The sequence below is a fragment of the Thermobia domestica genome, chromosome 5 (genome assembly GCF_964235325.1).
Source record: "Thermobia domestica chromosome 5, izTheDome1.hap1.1, whole genome shotgun sequence".
NCBI classification, from domain to species: domain Eukaryota; kingdom Metazoa; phylum Arthropoda; class Insecta; order Zygentoma; family Lepismatidae; genus Thermobia; species Thermobia domestica.
The window spans coordinates 213,719,604-213,741,022 of NC_137458.1; the positions used below are offsets into that span (position 1 = coordinate 213,719,604).

The following is a 21,419-nucleotide window of genomic DNA, read 5'->3' on the forward strand; positions in this document are numbered from 1 at the left end:
ACTAACATATCCTCATTTTATTGTCCTAACAAATCAATATGGATATGTTGTCAGTAAAATAGTTTAGATTGATCGAACCCCTGGTGTGATAACCACAGTATTTCGTCACGGACCTCCCGTATTGCGAAATCGTGGCTACGTGCCTGCAGGGAGGGGGCGACTTTTCAGATATACAATCCAAGCATTTTATTTCTCAGTGATGCAAGATATAATATATAGTATATAATATGTAAAATATGAAATGAGGGAAAATATTTTCCCGGCAAGGGAGAAATTCTTTGGCGAGTTGGGGAAATTACTTGACGAGAGAGAAAATCTTCATCCTCCCGTTGATTCAAATCTTGATTGAAGATCATGCGAGTAGGATTCCATATTATGCTGTAGGTGTAGGTAGTACACAGTCTTGGCGCTGAATAGGACGCTAAGCTTCAAGCCAACCACATGTCTGTAATAACCTATTGCGATTGAATGGTAATGTAACGTAATGTGCGATATGTGCATTTTCTAGATGCCATAAAATTATAATTTTAATTAAACATTCCACGATTATGTACTTCAGGTTAAAGGAGTTTGATGATTAATTGAAGTGAATAATCGAGGCAGTGATTCTCAATCTTCTTGACTTACAACACACTTTACTAAACCCCAGTGACATCGATATATTTGTTTATATTTTGGATTGCTTTCCAACAAGTCGAGCCGCGCCAAAGCTGTGTAGGCTTACTAAGTTAAGTGAACTAATCCTAATCTAAATCCATTGTTTTCGGGGGCGCAGAAATGGACAGTGACACTTCCGATACTATTTAAATCAAAATTCAGCCAAGCAACTTGGGGAGGGAAAGAGGGGAGACGGATCTTACAAATGATCGAAAATAACCGATATGAGAGAGCGTTTCGTAATAGTAAAAAAAGTGACTGACTAACGTAACATATTACTGATTTTCTTATTTTCACCCAACGAAGCAGGTAATTAACGCTAGTACTAGGTATGTGTAGACTAAATGAGGTGATTTGTTTCGTGACCCTTCGAGCAATGTACGAAGTGGATGCAAGCAGTTAATACATGGAGTTAGCTTACCTAAATTTAGATTTCGCTTTCCGAAATCTTAATGGATGTGTTAAGTGATTTCGTTACTTACATTCTCAATCTCTAAATACAAGGATTCAAAACACATTTTCGATTCCAAACTATGACTCTGCTAGACAAAGAAAGCATAGGCCAGTGTATGTTTTACTTCATTTTCATATACGTGCTCGTAGGTGTTCTCGGGGACTTGGTTTCCTCCCACTTTCTCATTTCACCAAATATTCCATAATCATTAACTTGCTTTAATCACCGACTCCCTTAGCCTAACAGCATAATCGTGGGACATTAAACTCAAAGACTTTATTTTTATTTTCAAGTAATTACTTTTCTCTCCCTTATTTATTTTTAATTTAATTTCTCTTTCAATTTCCCTCTTTTAGGAACATGAACATAATTTGCAATTCTTTCTCATTATAATAACACTATTAAAAGTCTCATATGCAGCTTACCACGTTGTAACCCAGCGGAAACGGATGAACAACGAATATTGTCGAAAATATGTATTGCTTACAGCGGCGTAGCGAGCATTACAAGATTGGGAGGGGGATGAAACTTGAAATTGCCAAGTCTTGATTTTTTTCTTAAAAAAATGTCAAGTCTTGATAAAAAAAATTGCCAAGTGTTTCGAAAATCTTACAAACCCTATGAAAAACTATTACAGCAACCTTATTTTCATATTCGTTCCATTCCATGCCTCGTCTGAGACACGAATAAGATCAGCCCTTGTTCCGCTCTCGAGTCCAATTTAACATCTAACCTCAGGATCATTATCATCACCCACGAAGCACAACTGTTAATTTGATAACTCATGGCTATGTTAGGTAACCTCCGCCAGCTAATCTTCACGAGAACCTTTAAAGTTACAATCAGTTGTAGAAATGCATTTAAAAACGTAGAATAAGGTAGGTTATATTTACTGTTTGTGATGTAGAAGTGCCTAATTTACATATTAAACATTCAATTGAGGGGTTCAGTGAGAGACCAGGCTAACTTACATCCAGGTCAAGATTGAGATTTTGACGGAACAGCATACTAATGTCATTAATTGACTTTTGCCTCAACCACTTGTCTGTGTGGCTTGTCCTGAGACAAGGGCGGATCCAGGGAGGGTCTATCTCCCCCAAGAAGAGGAAACTTTGTGTATTTTAATATAAAATAAAACCCACCCAGAGTTGAATCTCTTAAAAGTAGCTCTATCTTGTAAGTAGTGGCATTACAACCCACCGCCCCCCAGTAGTCCATCCTGGATCCACCCCTGTTGTATACTAAGCCAAGCTATGAATATCAGACGTATCCTTTGTAACGTGCTGTTTTCATTTGTTTCCTTTTCTTTCAGAAAGTTAAAATTGTCAGTTAGCCTAGTCTCTCGCTAAACTGTCAATTGTGACAAAACACACCAATAATTGTTGATGCCAACTAAAACATACATATCCAAAGCCTACAAAATATATCACATTATTTAAGTTTTTTTTTTAATTGCTTGCAATGTTTTTCTTCGTGCCAAGCATCCGAATGTCATCTTGAATTCTGACCTTCTCATTTCACTACAATTCTTTGAAGTGTAAGACTGCGCAGCTTTTTTTTTTCCCTCTCTCTCGCTCTCTTCAGTCCTTCAGTCTCCCCCACTTTGATTTCATGATTTCGCACTCTGATGAAAAGTATTAAACACCAAAATGGAAAAGTACTAATATATAACCTCTCTTTTAGTAGCCCCTCCAACCACACGCCCGGGGCACGTGCCTTGCTTGCTCGCCCATAGCTCTGTGAGCTATATAAGTAAAATACAATGCACGCGCATATGTAAACTTGGTGCCAGCTTTGATTCTCGCTGAGAGAGTATACATATAATGTTGGTTCGAATTCCATCAAAATCATAGGCTCATTTTTGTGTAACCTTGGTACTGAAGAAGACAGTAGACTTCAACAAATATTCCTGTCGGGCCTCGATGGCTCAGTGGTAGAGCGTTCACCTCTGGTGTTTGGGGTCTTTGGTTTGATCCCAGCTCGCGCCAAGTAAACTTTGTGGTGGACAAACACCGTGTGAGTGGGTTTTCTCGGGGTTCTCCCGTTTCCTCTCACTTTCTTCATTCCACCATTTCATTCGTTATATCATCATCAGCGTCTCCTTTAGCCTAGCCGGTATACCCGTCATTATTGATACAACTATTATATACAGGATGCATCAGAAGTCCCTTGTCATCCTTTCTGAAAACTACAGGGATGTAGTTTCATTGATTGCGAGATAAAAGATACACATTAGGCCCAGAGGGATACTTTCGGATTACATCACGCGGACGGTCGCCATCTTAGATTCGAAATTGTAATACGGACGATAAGTGGGTAGTGTGATACATGGTCATGCACTAAAATGTTCTGAGGATGTCAAATATGCAATCAGATATCATGTAACTTATTCTGGTGAAATGTTATTGGCAGTGAACCAAGTGAGACTATATGTAGCGGTATGTCATACCCTTCTGTTTTTTTTCCAGTGATAGAGACATACCGTTTCTGGTTTTTTAGTGATCAAGATATACCTTCACGGAAGAATAAATGCTAAATACCATTAATAAATCCATTTTTTATACGTATTGACGAATAGCTTTGCACATAAAAAGATTTTATTTCTTATGTAGATTCTAAGTTGACACTACTGACATTTTTACCTTTTTCTACCTTTTGTTTGTAAAATGAGGTGTTTTCAAAGAAGTTCATCTAGTTTATATTTTGATGTGCCGTATTGAATTGTTTCTTTCGTATGTATATATGTGTCGTCTTGTCTGAATTCTTATAAGCGTCGTGTTTTGAGCATGGGCGGACTTAGGGGATTGCTGTGGGGGCAGATCTTACGGGAGTTTGAAATACCCCTCATTCGAGTGTGTGGTCCAGGAGTTTTCCCGCTGGAAATTGTTAATATTAAAAGTCGTTTTTTGAGCACTTTCGTGTATAATTCTCTGATACAAGGTAAGGGCTATTTTTATTTATTTTTTTCCAGAAAGTTGTTCACGATGGATGGATCAGTCTCTCCGTTTTTTCTCCGTAACTAAAAGAAGCTTTCCAGTGGTTTCCAGACATTATGTAAATAGAAATGCAATCTTGTAGGCTTCACACCTCACTGCATTTGAACATTTAGATAGCCGATATGTCGAGTCAAAATCGTAATAAAACACACCGCCTCTGATTTTTCCCACTTCGAACACATTTCCCTGTTATAGTCAGGGGTAAAAGCGAGGGGGAACGCGGGGGACGCAGTTCCCCACCTCGAAAAATATGTAGGGCGTCCCCCAGATCCTAAAATGGTACAATGGGCAGAGATAGGCAGGAGGAACGGCGTGGAGTGATGCCGCTACCTACCGTCCCCCCACCTTTTCAAGTCCACTTTTACCCCTGGTTATAGTATATGTTCCACATGTTCCTACTGAGCAATAAACATTTGCAGAAGCTTCTTCCAATTGCTGTGGACACAAAGTAGGATATAGGGTCAAATTTGTGCACAGACGATGGCGATACTTTGTTCTAGATGATAAAAATTATGAATATTTACTGCACAAACCATAGCCTTAACTTTTCCACTTAGCTAGAAATTGAACAGCGTTAGGTCCGGTGATCGAGCAGCCATTCAACTGCCTCTCGTCGATCAACCCATGTTCTAGAGAATTGTTCAAGTAGTGACGCAATACGAATCCATAATGAAGAAAGCGCCATGGTGTTGAAAAAACTGCGAGAATGTACCATCCTCGGGCATCGCAGCTCGCAATATCTATCCCTGTACGAGCGTGAGGTATTATTCCGCAGTTATTTTTATGGAATGAAAAAGTGACTGATTAGACGTATTCCTCATTTGTCTGCCAACACCATAATTAATTTTCTTTGCGCTGGTCATGTTGGAGGGGTCTTGCACGCGGGGTTGTCAGGTGACCAATTGTGCATGTTCTGCCTATTAACCTTCCCATTTACGTAGAGGTCAGCTTCATCTGAAAAGAGTATTTGCATAAAAATGTTAACCATAATTACTCACTGCACTTGGCGATCAACATCGTTCTTGTGGAGATGTTGCTTCATTTGCACCTTGTACGGATGCACTTATACACGCGCAGACCCTATGACTCAACCCACATTGCATTAATAAATGACGTGTGCTCCTCTGGGGCCACATCGAGAAAGAAGTCAGCACTGCCGTAGGCGTTGCTTCATCTGTAGCTGTCTACGATCGTCCGCTACGACGTATGTCCACGAATGTGCCCGTCTCCTCAAATTTAGTTAATTACTGTGACACTGCAACATGTAACATAGTCACATTGTGGATGATTCTGTTTGCAATCGGTAACCACTGTACAGGCACTCCTCCCGCTCCACAGTTTGAATATTTCGATGCATTCCTCACGTGCTAACGGTATGGTTCTACATCTAGAAGAAAGAGGTAAATACAACGTTCAATTGGCAATAACTTTTCACCAAATTAAGCTCCATGGAATCTGATTGCATATTTGACATACTGAGAAAATTCTAGCCCGTGGCCATATATATATCACATTACCCACCAGTTTATAACAAACAAATTTAATCCAAAATGGCGGCCGTCTGTGAGAGTATTCCCAAACGGCTTAATGTGTATTACCCATCTCACATTCAATTAAACTACACCCGTGTAGAATTTAGAAAGGAACTTCGTATGATGTATACAGGGTGTTTCGAAAGTCCTCTGACAGTTAGAGTTACAACAAAACGTAAGAGGAAAAACCATTTCTAAATATGTTGTTTTCAATCTAAAGTGAACACAATTTAAAAATCGGAGGAGCCGTTTGGGCTGTACTCTTTATGCACCCAATGTGGAATGAAAATGCAATGTTACCATTTACCTGGACCCACAACATATGTGAATGAAGTTACAGTTTGAAATGGGGGCTAGCCATCGACATGTTAGCGTAAAAATCAGTAACTTCATTCACTTATGTTGTGGGTCCAGGTAAATGGCAACGTTGCATTTTCATTTAACATTGGACGCATAAAGAGTATACAGCCAAACGGCTCATCCGATTTTGAAAATTCCTTCAACTTACATTGGAAACATCATATTTGGAGACGGTTTCCCAATTACATTTTGTTGTAACTCTGATAATAATCGAGTCAGGGGACTTTTGAGACACCCTATATATCTTATGGAATATATGTTTGATGTCCCTATAACTGTAGTATAATTTAGTTTGTTTAAATTTACAAGTTATTACAAGTAGATTCTGACTTACATGCGTAAGAGTTTGTATGTAACTAACTAATGAATTCTATTTCATGAAATTTACATTGAAATATTTAACACAAAATCTTTTATATTCATGCTTAACTTAGTGACTTTGCTTTGGACTGCAACTGATTATTGTACCCCATTATAGCTTGAGAAGAAAACCGATGTCCGAATCTTCATTTGGAGAAACCAAAGAACTATTGGAATGCTGAGGATTGCAATCATTAATTTCTACACTTCAAGGTGCGTAAATTATATCTAGGTATATTCTGTGTTTATTGTTATAATTACTATTACTATTATTGGGTTTAGAATCAATCAAGTACTTCATGATATTTTAGAGGGATCAAGATGGCTGCCAGATAGATAAATATTTGAGCGTCAGGCCCTTATTTCTTTTCAATTTTATATTTAATCAATGTCTATCCCCCCCTCATTATTCCACCAAATCGTATTCCAAGATCATCAATTTTCAATACTCATTTGTGACTGTCAGCATACATAGCATAACCGTAGGACGTAAAACAAAGATTTCTTTTTATTTTTCGTTTTCATGTCTTTTCTCCATAGCTGTGAAAAATAACGCCTTCAACATCATAAATTTGTATGCTACTTGCCTGCTTTCGAGCACAGTAATCAACTATTTGGACATTACGAAGCAAAGCAGGTCTACGTTGCAGTTAGCATAGTTTTGAAAGGATGTGACATAATGATATTGGTGTTGCGATGTTGAGCCTAAACAGTGCAAGTAAATAAATCTGTAACAATTGTATTGGTGTTTAGCTTACATGTCCTCCAGACGGGCCATTTTTTTTTTTTTTTTTTTTTTACATCTTGTTACTTCTACTCTATATGAGGGGTCGCGGTGGCTCAGTGGTGGAGCGTTCACCTCTCCTGCGTGGAGTTCCTGGATCGATCCCAGCACGTGCCAAATGGGCTTTGTGTTGGACAAACACTGTGTGTGGTTTCCTCGGGGTTTTCCCGTTTTCTCTCACAGTTTTCATTCTACTATTTCATTCATTCTCATGATTATAGTCTCCTTTAGCATACCCGGCAAAAGCGTGGAACGTAAAACTCAAAGATTTCATTTCATATAAACTTTGGTGCAAAGTAACCCCATAGATGAAGATATTTTGCACCACATACAAAAAAGTATGTTCAACATACTAACATAATGTTTGTTTGCAATGTTTTCTCTCCTGTATTTATACATTTCATTTTTACACAAAACTGCATGTGTAACGAATTTTTGTTACGAAATTCGAGACGAGACATAGCTCTTCCAATAGAAACCGATACAGATTTCGAGAGGAGACAACTTTCGCGACATCTTTGCGAGAGGTGACAGTCTCAAATCATTTCTCGTGCGCACCCCTAGCCCATATCGTGCGTTATCAAAAAGCATGTTAATGAGAAATAACAACATGTAAATACAATATAGGTAGTTAAAAACATTTTTGTTTTCATTCTTCAGTAATGCATTATTATTAACCTCAGTATTTTATAGTCCATTCTTAATCTTAAGGTGATATATAATTAAGTTTTGAATTCGGTTAACTTATTTTGTTTCTCAAATTGTATTAAAAATGTATGTACAAACATGTTTATTTTCATTCTTGAGTGCTTAAAGTCACTATAGTTATTAAACATAGTAATTAATATTGTACTCTTAACGTTAAAATAATATACAGTTAACTTTTGAATTCAGTTAACATTTTTCTTACTGAAATTGCTTTAAAAAGTATGTAAAAACTTTTTTATTTTCTTTCTTGAGTGCCAAAAGTGATGCACAGTTATTAAGATTAGTACTTTATACTCTATTCTTAATTTTGAACTGATAAACAGTGCGTTTCTGAATAAATTATGTCAAGTTATTTGAGTGACGAACACTGGTACAAAACCCTAACTACCACTGGAACATTTCGATTTTGAGATGACTACTACCGGTGCAATACAAGGGATTTTAAAATATTGTTTTTCCTTCAACGGCTATTCGATTTTGAATTCTGACTACATGGTCATATATAGGAAGGATCAGTGTCTCTTTCCATCTATGGTACAGCTCCGACCGATTCACGGTGCTCACAGAAGAGACAAAAGAGTATGTTTTCAACCTTAAAGTAACGACCACTGGTGTTTTTGCCCTGGTATGCAAAAGTAAGTGGGTACCCCAATGGGGTAGAGGGGTACTATGCGGTACCTAATTTCTGCATTTTAGATATATGGAAATACATGTGTCTAAAATGTAAAGAACTGATATTTGTTTACCGAAAACTGCAACTCGGTAAGCCTTACGGATACCGAGATATGGGAAAATAAAGAGCGACACGATATGTATGTGGGGCTTGCATACTTGAAGGTACAATTTGGAAAATGAATTCAAATATGACTAACGGCTATCAAGATATTGTCAAATAAAGAGAGGACCAATACAGGTATGGGATTTTCGTATTAGATGATAAAATTTCCGAAACCGGTCATGGAAAGTTAATAAACACCAGTAGCAATTCCATCTTCAAGTAATTAGATATTTCCATGGGGTGTTAGAACATCTTACAGTCTACCAAGATTAAATTTTAAAAGCTTTTGAAAATATAACTTGACATTTGTAAAGAGTATTAGAAATATGTATTTACCTAAAACTTGCAGCTAGTACATCTAACATATAGAGAAACACCGTGAAATAAAAGAGTATGAGATGTTGAAACTTCGGAAAAATTATTGGTCCCAACAAAATTAAATAAGATGGTATTTCTATGGGTTAAGTGAGTACCTCAGTACAATTTCGATGGAAAGATTAGTTCTAGGTTTTCTTCAGGCAGTTCCAAAGGTTCATCGAGCTGTGTAAAAGAGTGAAAATTCCCTGTGAATATCTAATATAGTAACCAAAATATAACGAGTCATTTATTTTATGACGTAAAAATAGAGATCTTTAAGGATTTGTACTTCTGGGTCTTTGCTATAAGAAAGAAATTCAAAAACCTACTGTATATACCTTAATATACAATTAAATCAGTGAGGACACAGTAACTTAGTGGTGGGGTGTGTACCTAGTATGTTTTGCAGAAACTACACTGGAGTATTCTCTTAATCCACAGAGATACGATCACACTTAACTGCCCATTTAATTTTAAAATGAAATTAAGGCAAGTGAATGTTGATGATAGAATTGATGGAGTGTAAAGGTGGGAGGAAACGGGAGTACCCCGAGAATACCCACGAATACAATGTCGACTACAAACTGACTTGGACACGGATCAAACCAGGGACCCAATACACCAAAGGTACGCACTCTACCACTAAGCCACCGTGCCTCCACCCATTTAATTGTCTATTAAGGTATATACGGTAGTTTTCTGAAATTTCTTCTTCTTACAGCAAAGACTCAACAGTACAAATCCATGTGGGTCTCCATTTTTACGACGTCGTAAAATACATAATTACTTATATCTCGGTCGCTATATTAGATATTGACAAATAATTTTCATTCTTTTTGTACGCTAGGAATTATCACGCTTGGATTTACCCGAAGAAAACTTCGAGCTGAATTAATCTTTCGATCGGAATTGCCCTGACGAGTGTGAGGTACTCACTTCACCCATATAAGTACCATCTTATTTAACTTTTATTAAGATCAAAAGTTGTTTTATGAAATTTCAAGATCTAAAACTCTTTTATTTCACGGTCTCTCTCTAGCTGTAAGATGTACTGGCTGGAAGTTTTGGGTAACTATTCTCTTTTCTAATACTCTTTACAAATGTCAAATTATATTTTCCAAAGCTTTTAAAACTTAATCTTTTTAGACCCATGATGTTCTAAAACCCCATGAAAATACCCAGTTACTTTAGGATGAAATTGCTACTGGTGCTTATTCAGATTTCATGATCGGTTTCGGAAATTTTACCACCTAACACGAAAACCCCATAACTGTGTGGGTCCTCCCTTTATTTGACAATATCTTGATAGCCATTAGTCATATTTTCATTAATTTTCTAAACTACTGTCAAGTATGGAAGCCCCACATACCTATGGTGTTCCTATTTATTTCACCATATTTCGGTAACTGTTAAACGTACCGACTTGCGGTTTCGGTAAACACACACCTGTAACGTTCTTTATAAGTTTATTAAGATATATTTTAGAATGTTTAGAAATGGGAGGTCTGCGAATGCCATAGTACCCGAAAACCCCCATAAGGACGTGTGTGTAGTGTATTGAATTGAAACTACTTTTGAGGTTGTTGTTAGCCCTCAGTAATTACGTTTTCGAAACTGCACAATCTAGTACGCAAAACTCACACTTCTATGGTGTTATCCTTTATTTTCCCATACCTCGGTATCCATAAGGCTTACCGAGTTTTCTGTACTAAACAGATATCAGTTCTTTACATTTTAGAGACATATATTTCCACATATCTAAAAATGCAGACATATTAGGTACCCCATGGTACCTCGAACGCCAGTGGGTACCCACTTACTTTTGCATAGTAATACATTTCGAGTTGTTCAGCATCAACAAACACTTTTTTTTAATTCATCATTTTTCTACCAGAAACCCAAAAGTCCATACCTGACCGAACAGATTTTGTCCATTTAATCTAAAAAATGTTAAATATTTTAAAATGTAACATTTTAAATATTTTTGGATTTTTGTTTCAGGTATTTCATGCATCAAAACAAAACCAGGATTCTGCATGAAAGACAGCGAAAAGAAGCAGTGTAATTTGTGGCTAAAAGCACGTCCTTTCTGAAGACAGACCCGATTGTATTTACATTCTTTTGTACAAATATGTAACCTTAATAAATATACTGCTCCGCAAATTATTTTTTCTTCCATAAATTAGAATAAATGTATGTCTGTTTAAAGAAAATGTTTGTTAGCGTTAAGTCCTTTCAACTCTTTTTCTCTGTAAATAAGAACATTATACCTTGCAACATTTTTTTTTTATCATTGTGCAATTCCGATTGGATAAAGTAAATCTGCACGAAGCGCTATTATTTCAGTCATACATTAATAACTAATGTATTGTTCTGTGAATAAGACAATGGTATAGTGAATATGTTTTAACATAAAATCTGTAACTCAGCTTTTCAGTAGTCAACTTTATTGAGAATCTGAAGAAAGAAAGAAAAAATGTTGGACTTAACGAATTTCAAAATTATTTTTGTTCGAATTCTGTACTAATCCAAATTATCCAGAGAAATCATTTATGTTGCTCTCTACAGATGTATCCTTTCTCCAAATCGTATGAAAAGGAGACTTCATACATCGCTATATTTTGTATGTACTATGTTTCGTATTTATTTAATCACTTTGTACCTTTCTCTAGTGTTGACAAGGCCACAAGTGTCAATCGAATAATTTAGTGTTTCACTCATGTAACCTTGTGACTAACGTACGTCCTGTCGGTATATATGTTACTGGGTTCGATTAGCGACAAACAATTTTTAGTGTTAAACAAATACAAAAATCTACACGCAATGAGATACGATGATCTTTGCCTCATAGACAATACCAAGCAACTAACGGTACTGAGTGTGGTTGAGTTTACTAGTGGTATTATCTGGCTAAAATCAATGTTCCGAGAGCTATACTTCTTTTTGTGCTCTGAATGCAAACTTTGATATAACCGTTTTAAATTATTGTACATCTATCTATCTATCTATATCTATCTATCTATCTATATATGTATATAATTGTAAACTAGAAACTTCCGAGTAATTCTGAGAATCATCGCTCTTTCTTTAAATAATGTATGAGACTATTACACTGCTCGTTACTTAAAATGTTGAACTAAGAAGGATACATCCAGGAAAGTCCAAATTTGCAGAATGTGTAGAGCAGGGAAGGATAAATATGTTTGGTCGATGGCTGCACAGCTTCTTATAGCTGTGAACTCCGCCAGCTACAGTTGATGAGCTGTGACATTGGATCGTAAGACGCATGGCTTACCATACCAGAAGAGAACATCCTCTCGATGTCTCGCTGTGTTACAGTCGTTCTGGTTGTCAATGTTGGGTCAGTTCTGCTCTGCTATCACCACGTTGTCACACAGCGAATACAGCGGTAAGTGTAACCCTTAACGTACCAAGCCTAAGTCGTCAAAGTTGTTTACCAAGCTGGAGTCTTCTGGGGACCCCAAGTATTATTTTAATTTCTCAACATAGTATTGCAGAGGGTACTCCAACTATTATTTTTTGGGTGTCTAGAAGGATACTTAAGTTAAATGAACATTGTTGACGTCAAATATTATGTATATTTGAACACTATTCAGTTCTTCATACAATTTCATACTTTTGTGTTCGTAAATCTGAAACACAGGTTTAACAATGGAGTTTTTACATTTTCAAGTGTGTTTTTATTTTTTGTATTTTTTAAAGAAACGCATCGTTGATCTAATCATGTAATTGATATCTCAAAGGGTTGCAGAATACATATAAAAATCGAGAATAAATTGATTCTTATAATTGCGGCAGTATCACCAAATATTACTCTCTGGGGTCCCTAGAGTACCCCGCTTGGTATGTTAAGGGTTAAGCATATTCGACACTTACTATTAGATATCGGCTTGGGAACTTTGGCGTAGCTACCCTGTCTCCTTGAAGTTGCATTTTTAATGGCGAGTACTGTTTAGGAATCATCTTGTGAGGGAAAACTTTTTCAGCTGACACCATGTTTTTAATTATAGCGTCATTTAAAAAATAACTTATCTGTTAATTAAAATGTGCAGAGAAGTTATTTCTGGAAAATCCTATTCACGCCTCTTGTGGTAACAACTTCTGCATTTTGGAAGAGGATATTATTAAGGAAAAGAATGAGGTAAAGTCGTCTTTATATAGTACACACGGAAAAGAAAGTATTTGACAGTTGATAAATTTTCTTTTGCCAATAGCTCGGCAACAAATTAATTAATTTGGATCTTTTTGTTGTTATTCTTCGAATAGTTATAACTTGACAACCTGCCAAAGTCGGTACTCTGATAGGTTAATTTATTGTTGAGTTTTTAGGAAAACAAATTTTGTCAACTGAAGAATATTTTCTTTCGTGACTGTACAAGCAATGGATGATAACGGCTTAATAAATGACTGTACGTAAGTCTTTTTTGAGTTTGAACATAGGATTGTACATGGTTGTGCATTTTGCATTATTATTGAAGTGCTGCAACTAAGTTATTGCAAAAGGTATGATAAATTCTTACAGTAATATTGTCACATATTGATTTACTCTGTATGAAAACTAAAATAGTTTAACATGTGGTTACCCTCCTTTGTGCCAATAATTTTAAAATTAACTCTTGTGCCACTTTTCAACACTTGGCTTTGCAGTAGCTTTCCAAAGAATTAGCAGGAAGTCCAAACTTACACCCTGCAGATAAATACATTTCTCTGGACAGTTTCACTGCTCCAAACTAAGATTGAAAAGTGTAGTATTTTTAATTTTATTATTATTGGCACAAAGGAGATCAACCATATTTTAAGCTATTTTTGTTTCCATACAGAGAAAAACAATATGTGGCAACATTACAGTAAGAATGTATCATGCATTTCTCAGTATGTTGCAGCACTTCAATAATGGTGCACTATACGTACAATGTAGATCCTGAATATGTCAAATTCATATATTACAACAAGGCAATACGTATGCGATACAGGTAAAATCCGTATATTTCATATGGACAATCTATAAGCTACATACATCCAATCCATACATTACATATGGCCAGCCTGTACGCGACATACGTGTAATCTATATGCCGCATGCAGACAGTCTGTAAGCTGCATATGTGCACTCTGTATGGTGCATACGGATATTCTGTATGCTGTATCGGGACAAGCTGTGTGCGACATAAGGAAAATCTGTATAATACATAGGTACAATACGTACACTGTATCTAGTCGTACGTACGGGGCACAAGTACAATATAGATGCTGTCTCGGGGTTGAACGCAAGAAACACACGTACAGAACGTATATTGCATACTTCTTGAAATTATGCTCCGTCCTGATAGTCAGTGAGTGTCGTCATTATTAACCCACATGCTACATACGATCCTGACGTCACAAAGCTAGATATTACCTCCGTATATACTTGTTACTGTAGATGACGTCACGCGAATGACGTCATTGCACTTATGTAGACAGTACGTATAATACATACTTTTTCAGCTATACGTTTGCTGCAAGATGCTATATACGGTTGTACGTTAAGTCCAGAAACTACAGGAATTACGAATGTAACCTACGTTTTTAAGTATGCCACCTACATTTTTTTTTCTCAGTGTAGCATTTTCCTTCGGGGTAGTCGTATATGATGAGTGACTTTATGTATCTGCTAATCCAGGTGGTGAAGTTAATATTATGTGAAGAGAGGTTTGCTTCATTTGCAGTGTCGTCAAAGTCCAATTTCGTCGTTTTCGAATGTTTTTAAATTGTCCAGCTGTATATGTGATAACTTTGTTTATAACAAACGGAGACAGACCCTTAATATCATTCGAACTGTTAAACTCAAAGAATCAAAATTATTTTCTTTAATTACACCGATATCCTATCCTAATCCTAACTATATTTAAAACTACATGAACTGACATAAATTAAAGGGGTACTTCCGGTCGATGTGGAAAGTTGTAATTCGGTATGATTGTAGCTTTCGGGGACTAACGGGAAAATAGCCAAAAGTGAATATTTTTAATTTTTAAGGGGTCTAAAGGGGATGAAGAATTTTCCCGTCTTATTTAAATTAGTCTTTTTTTATACCTATAATCTCATATTTTAAGTACTTAAAATTGGAATAAAAATTTGCAATTCGGTATGGTTGTACGTTTTCGTTAGTATTACCTAAGTAAATCAGTAAAAATAAAAATTCCCAACTTTAGAGTGGTTTCATGGAGAACTGAAAAATTTTTCCCATATTATTTATATGGGACGTCTTTTACAGCCCAAAATGTTTAGGCACTTCCGGCAGGATTAGAGTGATGAAATCTGGCACGATTGTAGCCTTCCGAGACTAACCGACCGGAAAATTGCCAAAAGTGATTTTTTAAAAAAATTAAGGGGGCTTAAGGAGGATGAAGAAATTCCCATGTTATTTAAATGGACGTTTTCTTGGGATACAAAATTTTATCTTTTAGATAGTTGAAATAGGAAAAGAAACTTGAAATTCGGTAGAATTGTGGGTTTAAGAGGTGCGAGGCCGTAGGCCGAACAAAGGCAAGAGTGTGGAATGGCGAAGCCCAGCTGGGCAAATTCAGGAAATATGAAGAGCAAGTGCACGAAGTTCACTGTTGACTCAAATGCTGATAGGTAAGAGATGCGAGACCGTAGGCCGAGTAAACGCGGGGGTCTGGGGGCGGAGCCCCCAGCTAGCCAAAGGCTAGTCGAACTATAATAGTCGTGACACCTGTGTTTTCAACATTCTCTTTAGAAGATTGAACTTAGGTTTCGCTTGCCTCAGATTTGGACTTCTTACGAGCATTGTTTCATGCATACATTTTTTTGAGGGGGGGACTGCTTCCCGGAGGAGGCCAAATAATACGTCTATGATATAATAATAAATGGAATTTTACCAGCAGTGTATCCCACGCAACATTTCTTCTGAAAGAAACACTGCTTACGAGAAGGTAAGCCCAGATCCGAAATTAAAAATCATTTACCCAAAAGATTTTTGTAACATTTGTGAATGAAAAATGTGTGTGGTCGCCGCAACAACCTTCAAATGTGTGACTTACAGAAGAAACCTTAATGTTAGTAAATGTAACACAAATGAAGATTGTCAAGATGTAATGCTAAGAATTTGAAAACGGATCTAGAAGCATTTGGACCAATGGAGATCTTACATTGAACATCTGTACTCTTCCGTCGACATTTGAAGTTTAAGAAATTTTCTGTAAGGAATGAAATGTTAAAAAAAAATCCACGACTCTCTCACTCAGAAATTAGTAGCATTTCTAAATGAAATGGCAATGCACATATGGAACGTTTCATCAGAATACTGTAATATCTGAAAATAACTTAAATATCTAAAAAAAAAAAATGCAAAAGAAATAAATGCTAATTATTAGTTACCGTTTAAGTAATTTGACTATGCAGAATCATTGGTATCTGTTATGGGGTTCTCGGGTGTAGGTCTATATGGAAAACGAATTTCTGCTGGCTAGTTTTACTTACATTTTTTTTTTTTTATTATTGCGAAGTGAACTTTCATAATGACTGAAAGTATATCGTTTCTTCCAATAAATAAATAAATAAAATAATAGAATGAAGAGAATGTGCAAACAACCAAAATGTCAATTTAGAGAGTGTCTATAAAATCTGGAATCAATAGCTCAGGGCATTTGGTAAATCACTCTCTATTTTTGCATGAATGCAGCAATTTTATTTCTTAACTAATTTTGATGAATGATATACAAACAAGTAAAAACAAATGCCCACTGGATCTTCTATCACATATAATTTTGATAATGCTTTGTTATTTTTTTAAACTTAATTCTTTACATCTTTGCATATCTTTACTTCTTTTTCTCTTGAAGATAAAATATGCGTCTAAGTTAAGTGTGAAAGAGGGAGTTCGATAGAATGTCACAGTGGCACAGTAGTGGAGCGCTAATTTCTTGTTCGAGGTTTTGAATCCCATGTCATTTGGGTTTGTGATGGATAACATCCTGTCCGAGGGTTTTCTCAGTGTTCTTCCGTTTCCTTCCACATTTTCATTCCACCAATTTTTTCATAATCATTTCTTTTCAATGGTAGTATATCTGAAGGCTATACTGTAGAACGTTAAATTACTGATTTTATTTAATTTTATCAGCTTTTTATAATTAATAAACACTAACAAATGGCCATATTTCCTTTCCAGATGGCTACTCAATCCACAAGTGTTAAGAAAATTAACAGCAAATCTTGCTCAATCCCACCAAATAAACCAAGCAGTGGACCAGAAATGGGCTTCAGGAAAAAAATTCAAAAATTACAGTCAAGGAAAGCATCACAGGATCATTTGGAGAAGATGCCGCCTCAAGACGAACGTCTGAGTAAGTACCTTTGTAGTAAATAATCAAACAGTACAGTTGTAAATATTGTCAATATCTTCCTAATGCTGTGGACACAATTAGCGGAAATGAGCTAGACTTGTACATGAAAGTGTGAAAGGTCGTGATGTTGACACTTATTCTCGTAATTGCCAACAAAGTGCTTCCTTTCAAGTTAGTTGTCTATATCTACACGACTGTTTTGTACGCCATTACCGTTACTGCTGAAAGAAATACTAGTGCATAAACACGCTCGGAGATTTTACATCCGATAATGTGAGAAACATTCAGGGTACCACATGTGGATTGACTTCTCACACCTTGACCATTGCGTCGCTCTGCTGGACCGAACAGACCAAAGTTAGAATTCCTGGCTGAGAATAGTGCTACACAATTGTGCAAACTTCATTTCACTGTTACAACTCCTTCACAAGAAGGCTTACAACTTTGCAAGCAATCCTCGTAAATATGACAAAACCATGGTACAGGGCTTAGTCAGGAGTATGAATACCATATTTATTTGGTCAGGTTATATTGTTAATTTATTTGTTTAGTTTAACAAAATATTTGTTCATTTATACCCAACATGGTTAGTCACTGATACTTATATTATTTTGTCAGAAAATGTGAATTGTCCATTTTGTCATGCCAACCAAATCTTAACTGATTTGGTTTTCCTCGTCAAAATATTTAGTGACTATGGTCACGTGTAACCAACTGATTTTGGGTATCTCGAAAGAAAACGCAGTGCGAAGGGGTTGCTTCAGAAATAGGTGTGTATTCAACATTAACAATTTCCTGCTACGCAATTACCAACTGATTAAAAGTATAATTAAAACAAACAACGTGACCTCACGTAGTAATCGATAACCCCTAGTTTGAGTCGATGCAACGTTAATGGTATGCACCTTCGAATTCTTGCTAGTGGTGGGCACAAAAAACGGTATTTCGGTTTCCGGTTTTTAGGAAAACCGAAACATATTTTTGAAAATTAAAAACGGTTTTCGCCGAAACTAGTTTCGGTTTTCACAGAAAACCAGTTTTGTTTTTTCTCCAAAACCACTTCGGTTTTCACCGACACCGGTTACGGTTTTCTCCAAAACCAGTTCAGTTTTTTTAACCGAATCCAGTTTCGGTTTTCTCCAAAACCGGTTCATTTTCATCAAAACGGGTTTGTTTTTCCAAAACTGGTTCTATTACTGACCAGAATAGTGTTTAATTGTTCTCCGGAAACCGATTCCGTTTCCATAGAAATAGTTGTGTTTTCCAAAACAGTTTTGGGTTTTTAGTTTCGGTGAAAACCGAACCGTTTTCTGAGAAAACCGAAGCGGTTTTGGAGAAAACTGAAACCGGTTTTGATAAAAACCGTTCCAGTTTATGGAGAAAACCGAAACTGGGTTCGGTGAAAAACCGAACCAGTTTTGGAGAAAACCGAAATATTGGTTTTCCGGATATCAGTGTTTCTAGAAACCGGTTTCCGGTTTTATAAAAACCGGTTTTGGCCATCCCTAATTCTTAAGCAAAAATCTTTCTAAGTCAAAAATTCTAGAAGCCAAAGTGACTACGCCGAGAGCTCAAGAAGTGAAGGAAGAGTATATTTTTTATTATTATTACTATTCTGTATTACTGCAATGGACGAGTTTTGTTGAAAGGCAATGCCGTGAAAACTACATCAATAGATCGATTTGTTTCGAGATAAGTTTACTTTGTTGTAAATTGTAATGTCTTGTAGGTAGAGTCAATAACGGTCCGGGTGTTTTCCCTTTCACCAATTTTATTACAAAGTTCAAATTCAAATAACTCTGAATTTACAGTGAATAATCTAATAGTGTCTTTCCTTATGACCGACCAAGATGAAGGAGAAAGGTGTTTTGCATGGTGCCCTTCAGCTCATTGCAGCCTCCAGAACATCTGCGGAGATTTTAGGTGAATATTTGTAGGAAACCTCCTCAGCCCATGCAGCTTCGCGAAGTTTAAGTGTAGTTAGGATTTCCTAGTACAAGGCGGCTTCGGGTTTAGGTATAGGTGAACTCCTTAGTCCAAGGCGACCTCGGGAGCTGATGTGGGTTATTTGGTCAGCGGTCAACTGATAGTTGGTTCCTATTCGGGCTTCGCTTTTATAGATGGTCTCCTGGTGGCTCGTTCCTCCTCAGGCTCCATCGTTTTGGTTTCGTGTCTTCCTGGTTGTAGTTTCTCGTCTACTTGCGGTGGTTGTAAATAGTAGCACATGTTGTGGTGACATACTAGCACGCATTGAAGGTGGGGGACCTTTTCAATATATTACTGTTAGATAATGTGTATTAGATATTATGGCCGCAAATCTGACATAACGAATAGTCGGCTTGTATACAGATGAAGGGGGCAGACATATTCCACATAAAATTTCATTGTAAAGGAGGGGGGTACGTCTGGGTAGGAGAGTAAGTTTTGGTTAAATGGAGAGGAGAGTACGTTAGGTCAGGTTAGCGTTTGGTGATTCTAGCATCAATTTAGCGAAACCGGAAAATTATAGTAGTGTCAATAATGTCGAGGAAAGAAAACCAGCGACAATCAGTGCAGTGTAATTTCCAAAGAAACTGTACAAGGTGACGCGTTCAGTGGCAGTGGTGGAAAAACATCATCCGGTTGGTAGCGTCAATCCTCGGAACACAACAAGAATTAGTTGAAAATGGAAAAAAACTGATAGCTCAGAGGGTAAAACAAGCATGAAACCGCTAATAGTTGAGACGACCACGCAACAACACGAAGTGCAAGTGTTAACCAATTCACGATGTGAAGGATGAATCTGCTGAAACGACAAAGAAGAGAGATATGAAGGGAAGAAAATGAATCATTCTTGGAGTCAGCCTATCAAACACAGTAAAAGAGTAATCCAAGAAATGTACTAGAAGGGGTTGCAAGCAGCAATGTCACAGTAGCCCAAGATGCGTTGTTCAAAAATGTATGGTTCGATGCTTTAAATTACATACGATATGGGTATCCACGGACACTACTCAGGGCATTTTTTAAGCTACCTTTTTGTATCCAAATGGATACCCAGGCCCAGCACTTAGATACTCAGGCCCAGCAGTTTGGATACCCGGTGTACTTCATAAATCTTTAAATTACTGGAAGAGTATTTGAACAATGAAGGGCCTATCCGGTTTCAATGATGTAAACAGACCTTTTGGGAGATGGCAGAAATTCGGCTTAAATGTGGAAGAGAGCAGATTCTAATTCGAAAAGCAAATTGTCCTAAAATGGATGGAACATGCTCAAAAACAGCACGAAACATTAACATTAATGTCAATGGGAAATCTACGAAAAACAAAAATTCCTCCACTTATCTCAAAAACCAAAACAGGGAGATGGCTGAAATTAAGCTCAAATGTAGAAGAGACTACACAGATTCTATATGCCTAAAGCAAATTGTCCTAAAATGGATGGAACATAGTCAAAAAGCAAGAAACATTAACATTAATGTCAGGAGAAAATCAATGGAAAACAAGTAACGGGTTACAACTAAAAATCTGCACAAAATGTGAGGTAAGATAAAAGCAACCAGATGACAGATGGAAACTATGTTTTAACGTTTATTTACACTATATACATAGGCAGAAAAGAAAATGCTAATGACACATTGCAAATGGTCCGTGATCAGCCACAGTCCGCAAACGTGTTGGAATAGACGCACAGGCTGTTTGGACGCCAGTTGGGTCAATTTCTTTTAAACATTTGCGTATTTTTCTTTGAAGCTGCTGAACAGTTTTTGCCTTCCAATTATGTTTGTACACCTTGTCACTCAATTGTCCAAAAAAATCTTCGATTGGGCGGCACTGGGGCAAGTTAGTTGGATTTTTGGTTTTAGGCACAAAAGGGATGTTTTGGGACATGAGGTACTCCTGAGCCTTTCTTGCATAATGAGAGCTGGCTTTGTCAGGTCAGAAAATAAAATTATTGTCAGAATGATATTTTCGTATAAAGGGAACTAAGATCTTTTGAAGACATTGCTTTACGTATACATCTTGATTAATTGCTAACCCACTAGGCTTGAAATAAGGCTGCGACACACCTTTGTCCGATACAAC

General features: G+C 36.8%; 1 protein-coding gene across 1 annotated transcript in view; it reads left to right on the forward strand.

The window, feature by feature from the left end:
* LOC145686392 (BTB/POZ domain-containing protein 6-like) overlaps positions 1 to 21,419 on the forward strand; it is a 92,510-nt gene that overhangs the window by 11,605 nt on the left and 59,486 nt on the right. The window contains exon 2 of the mRNA XM_081759668.1: positions 17,181 to 17,355. Coding sequence (XP_081615794.1) covers positions 17,181 to 17,355 — 175 coding nt within the window. The remainder of the gene's footprint in view (positions 1 to 17,180; positions 17,356 to 21,419) is intronic.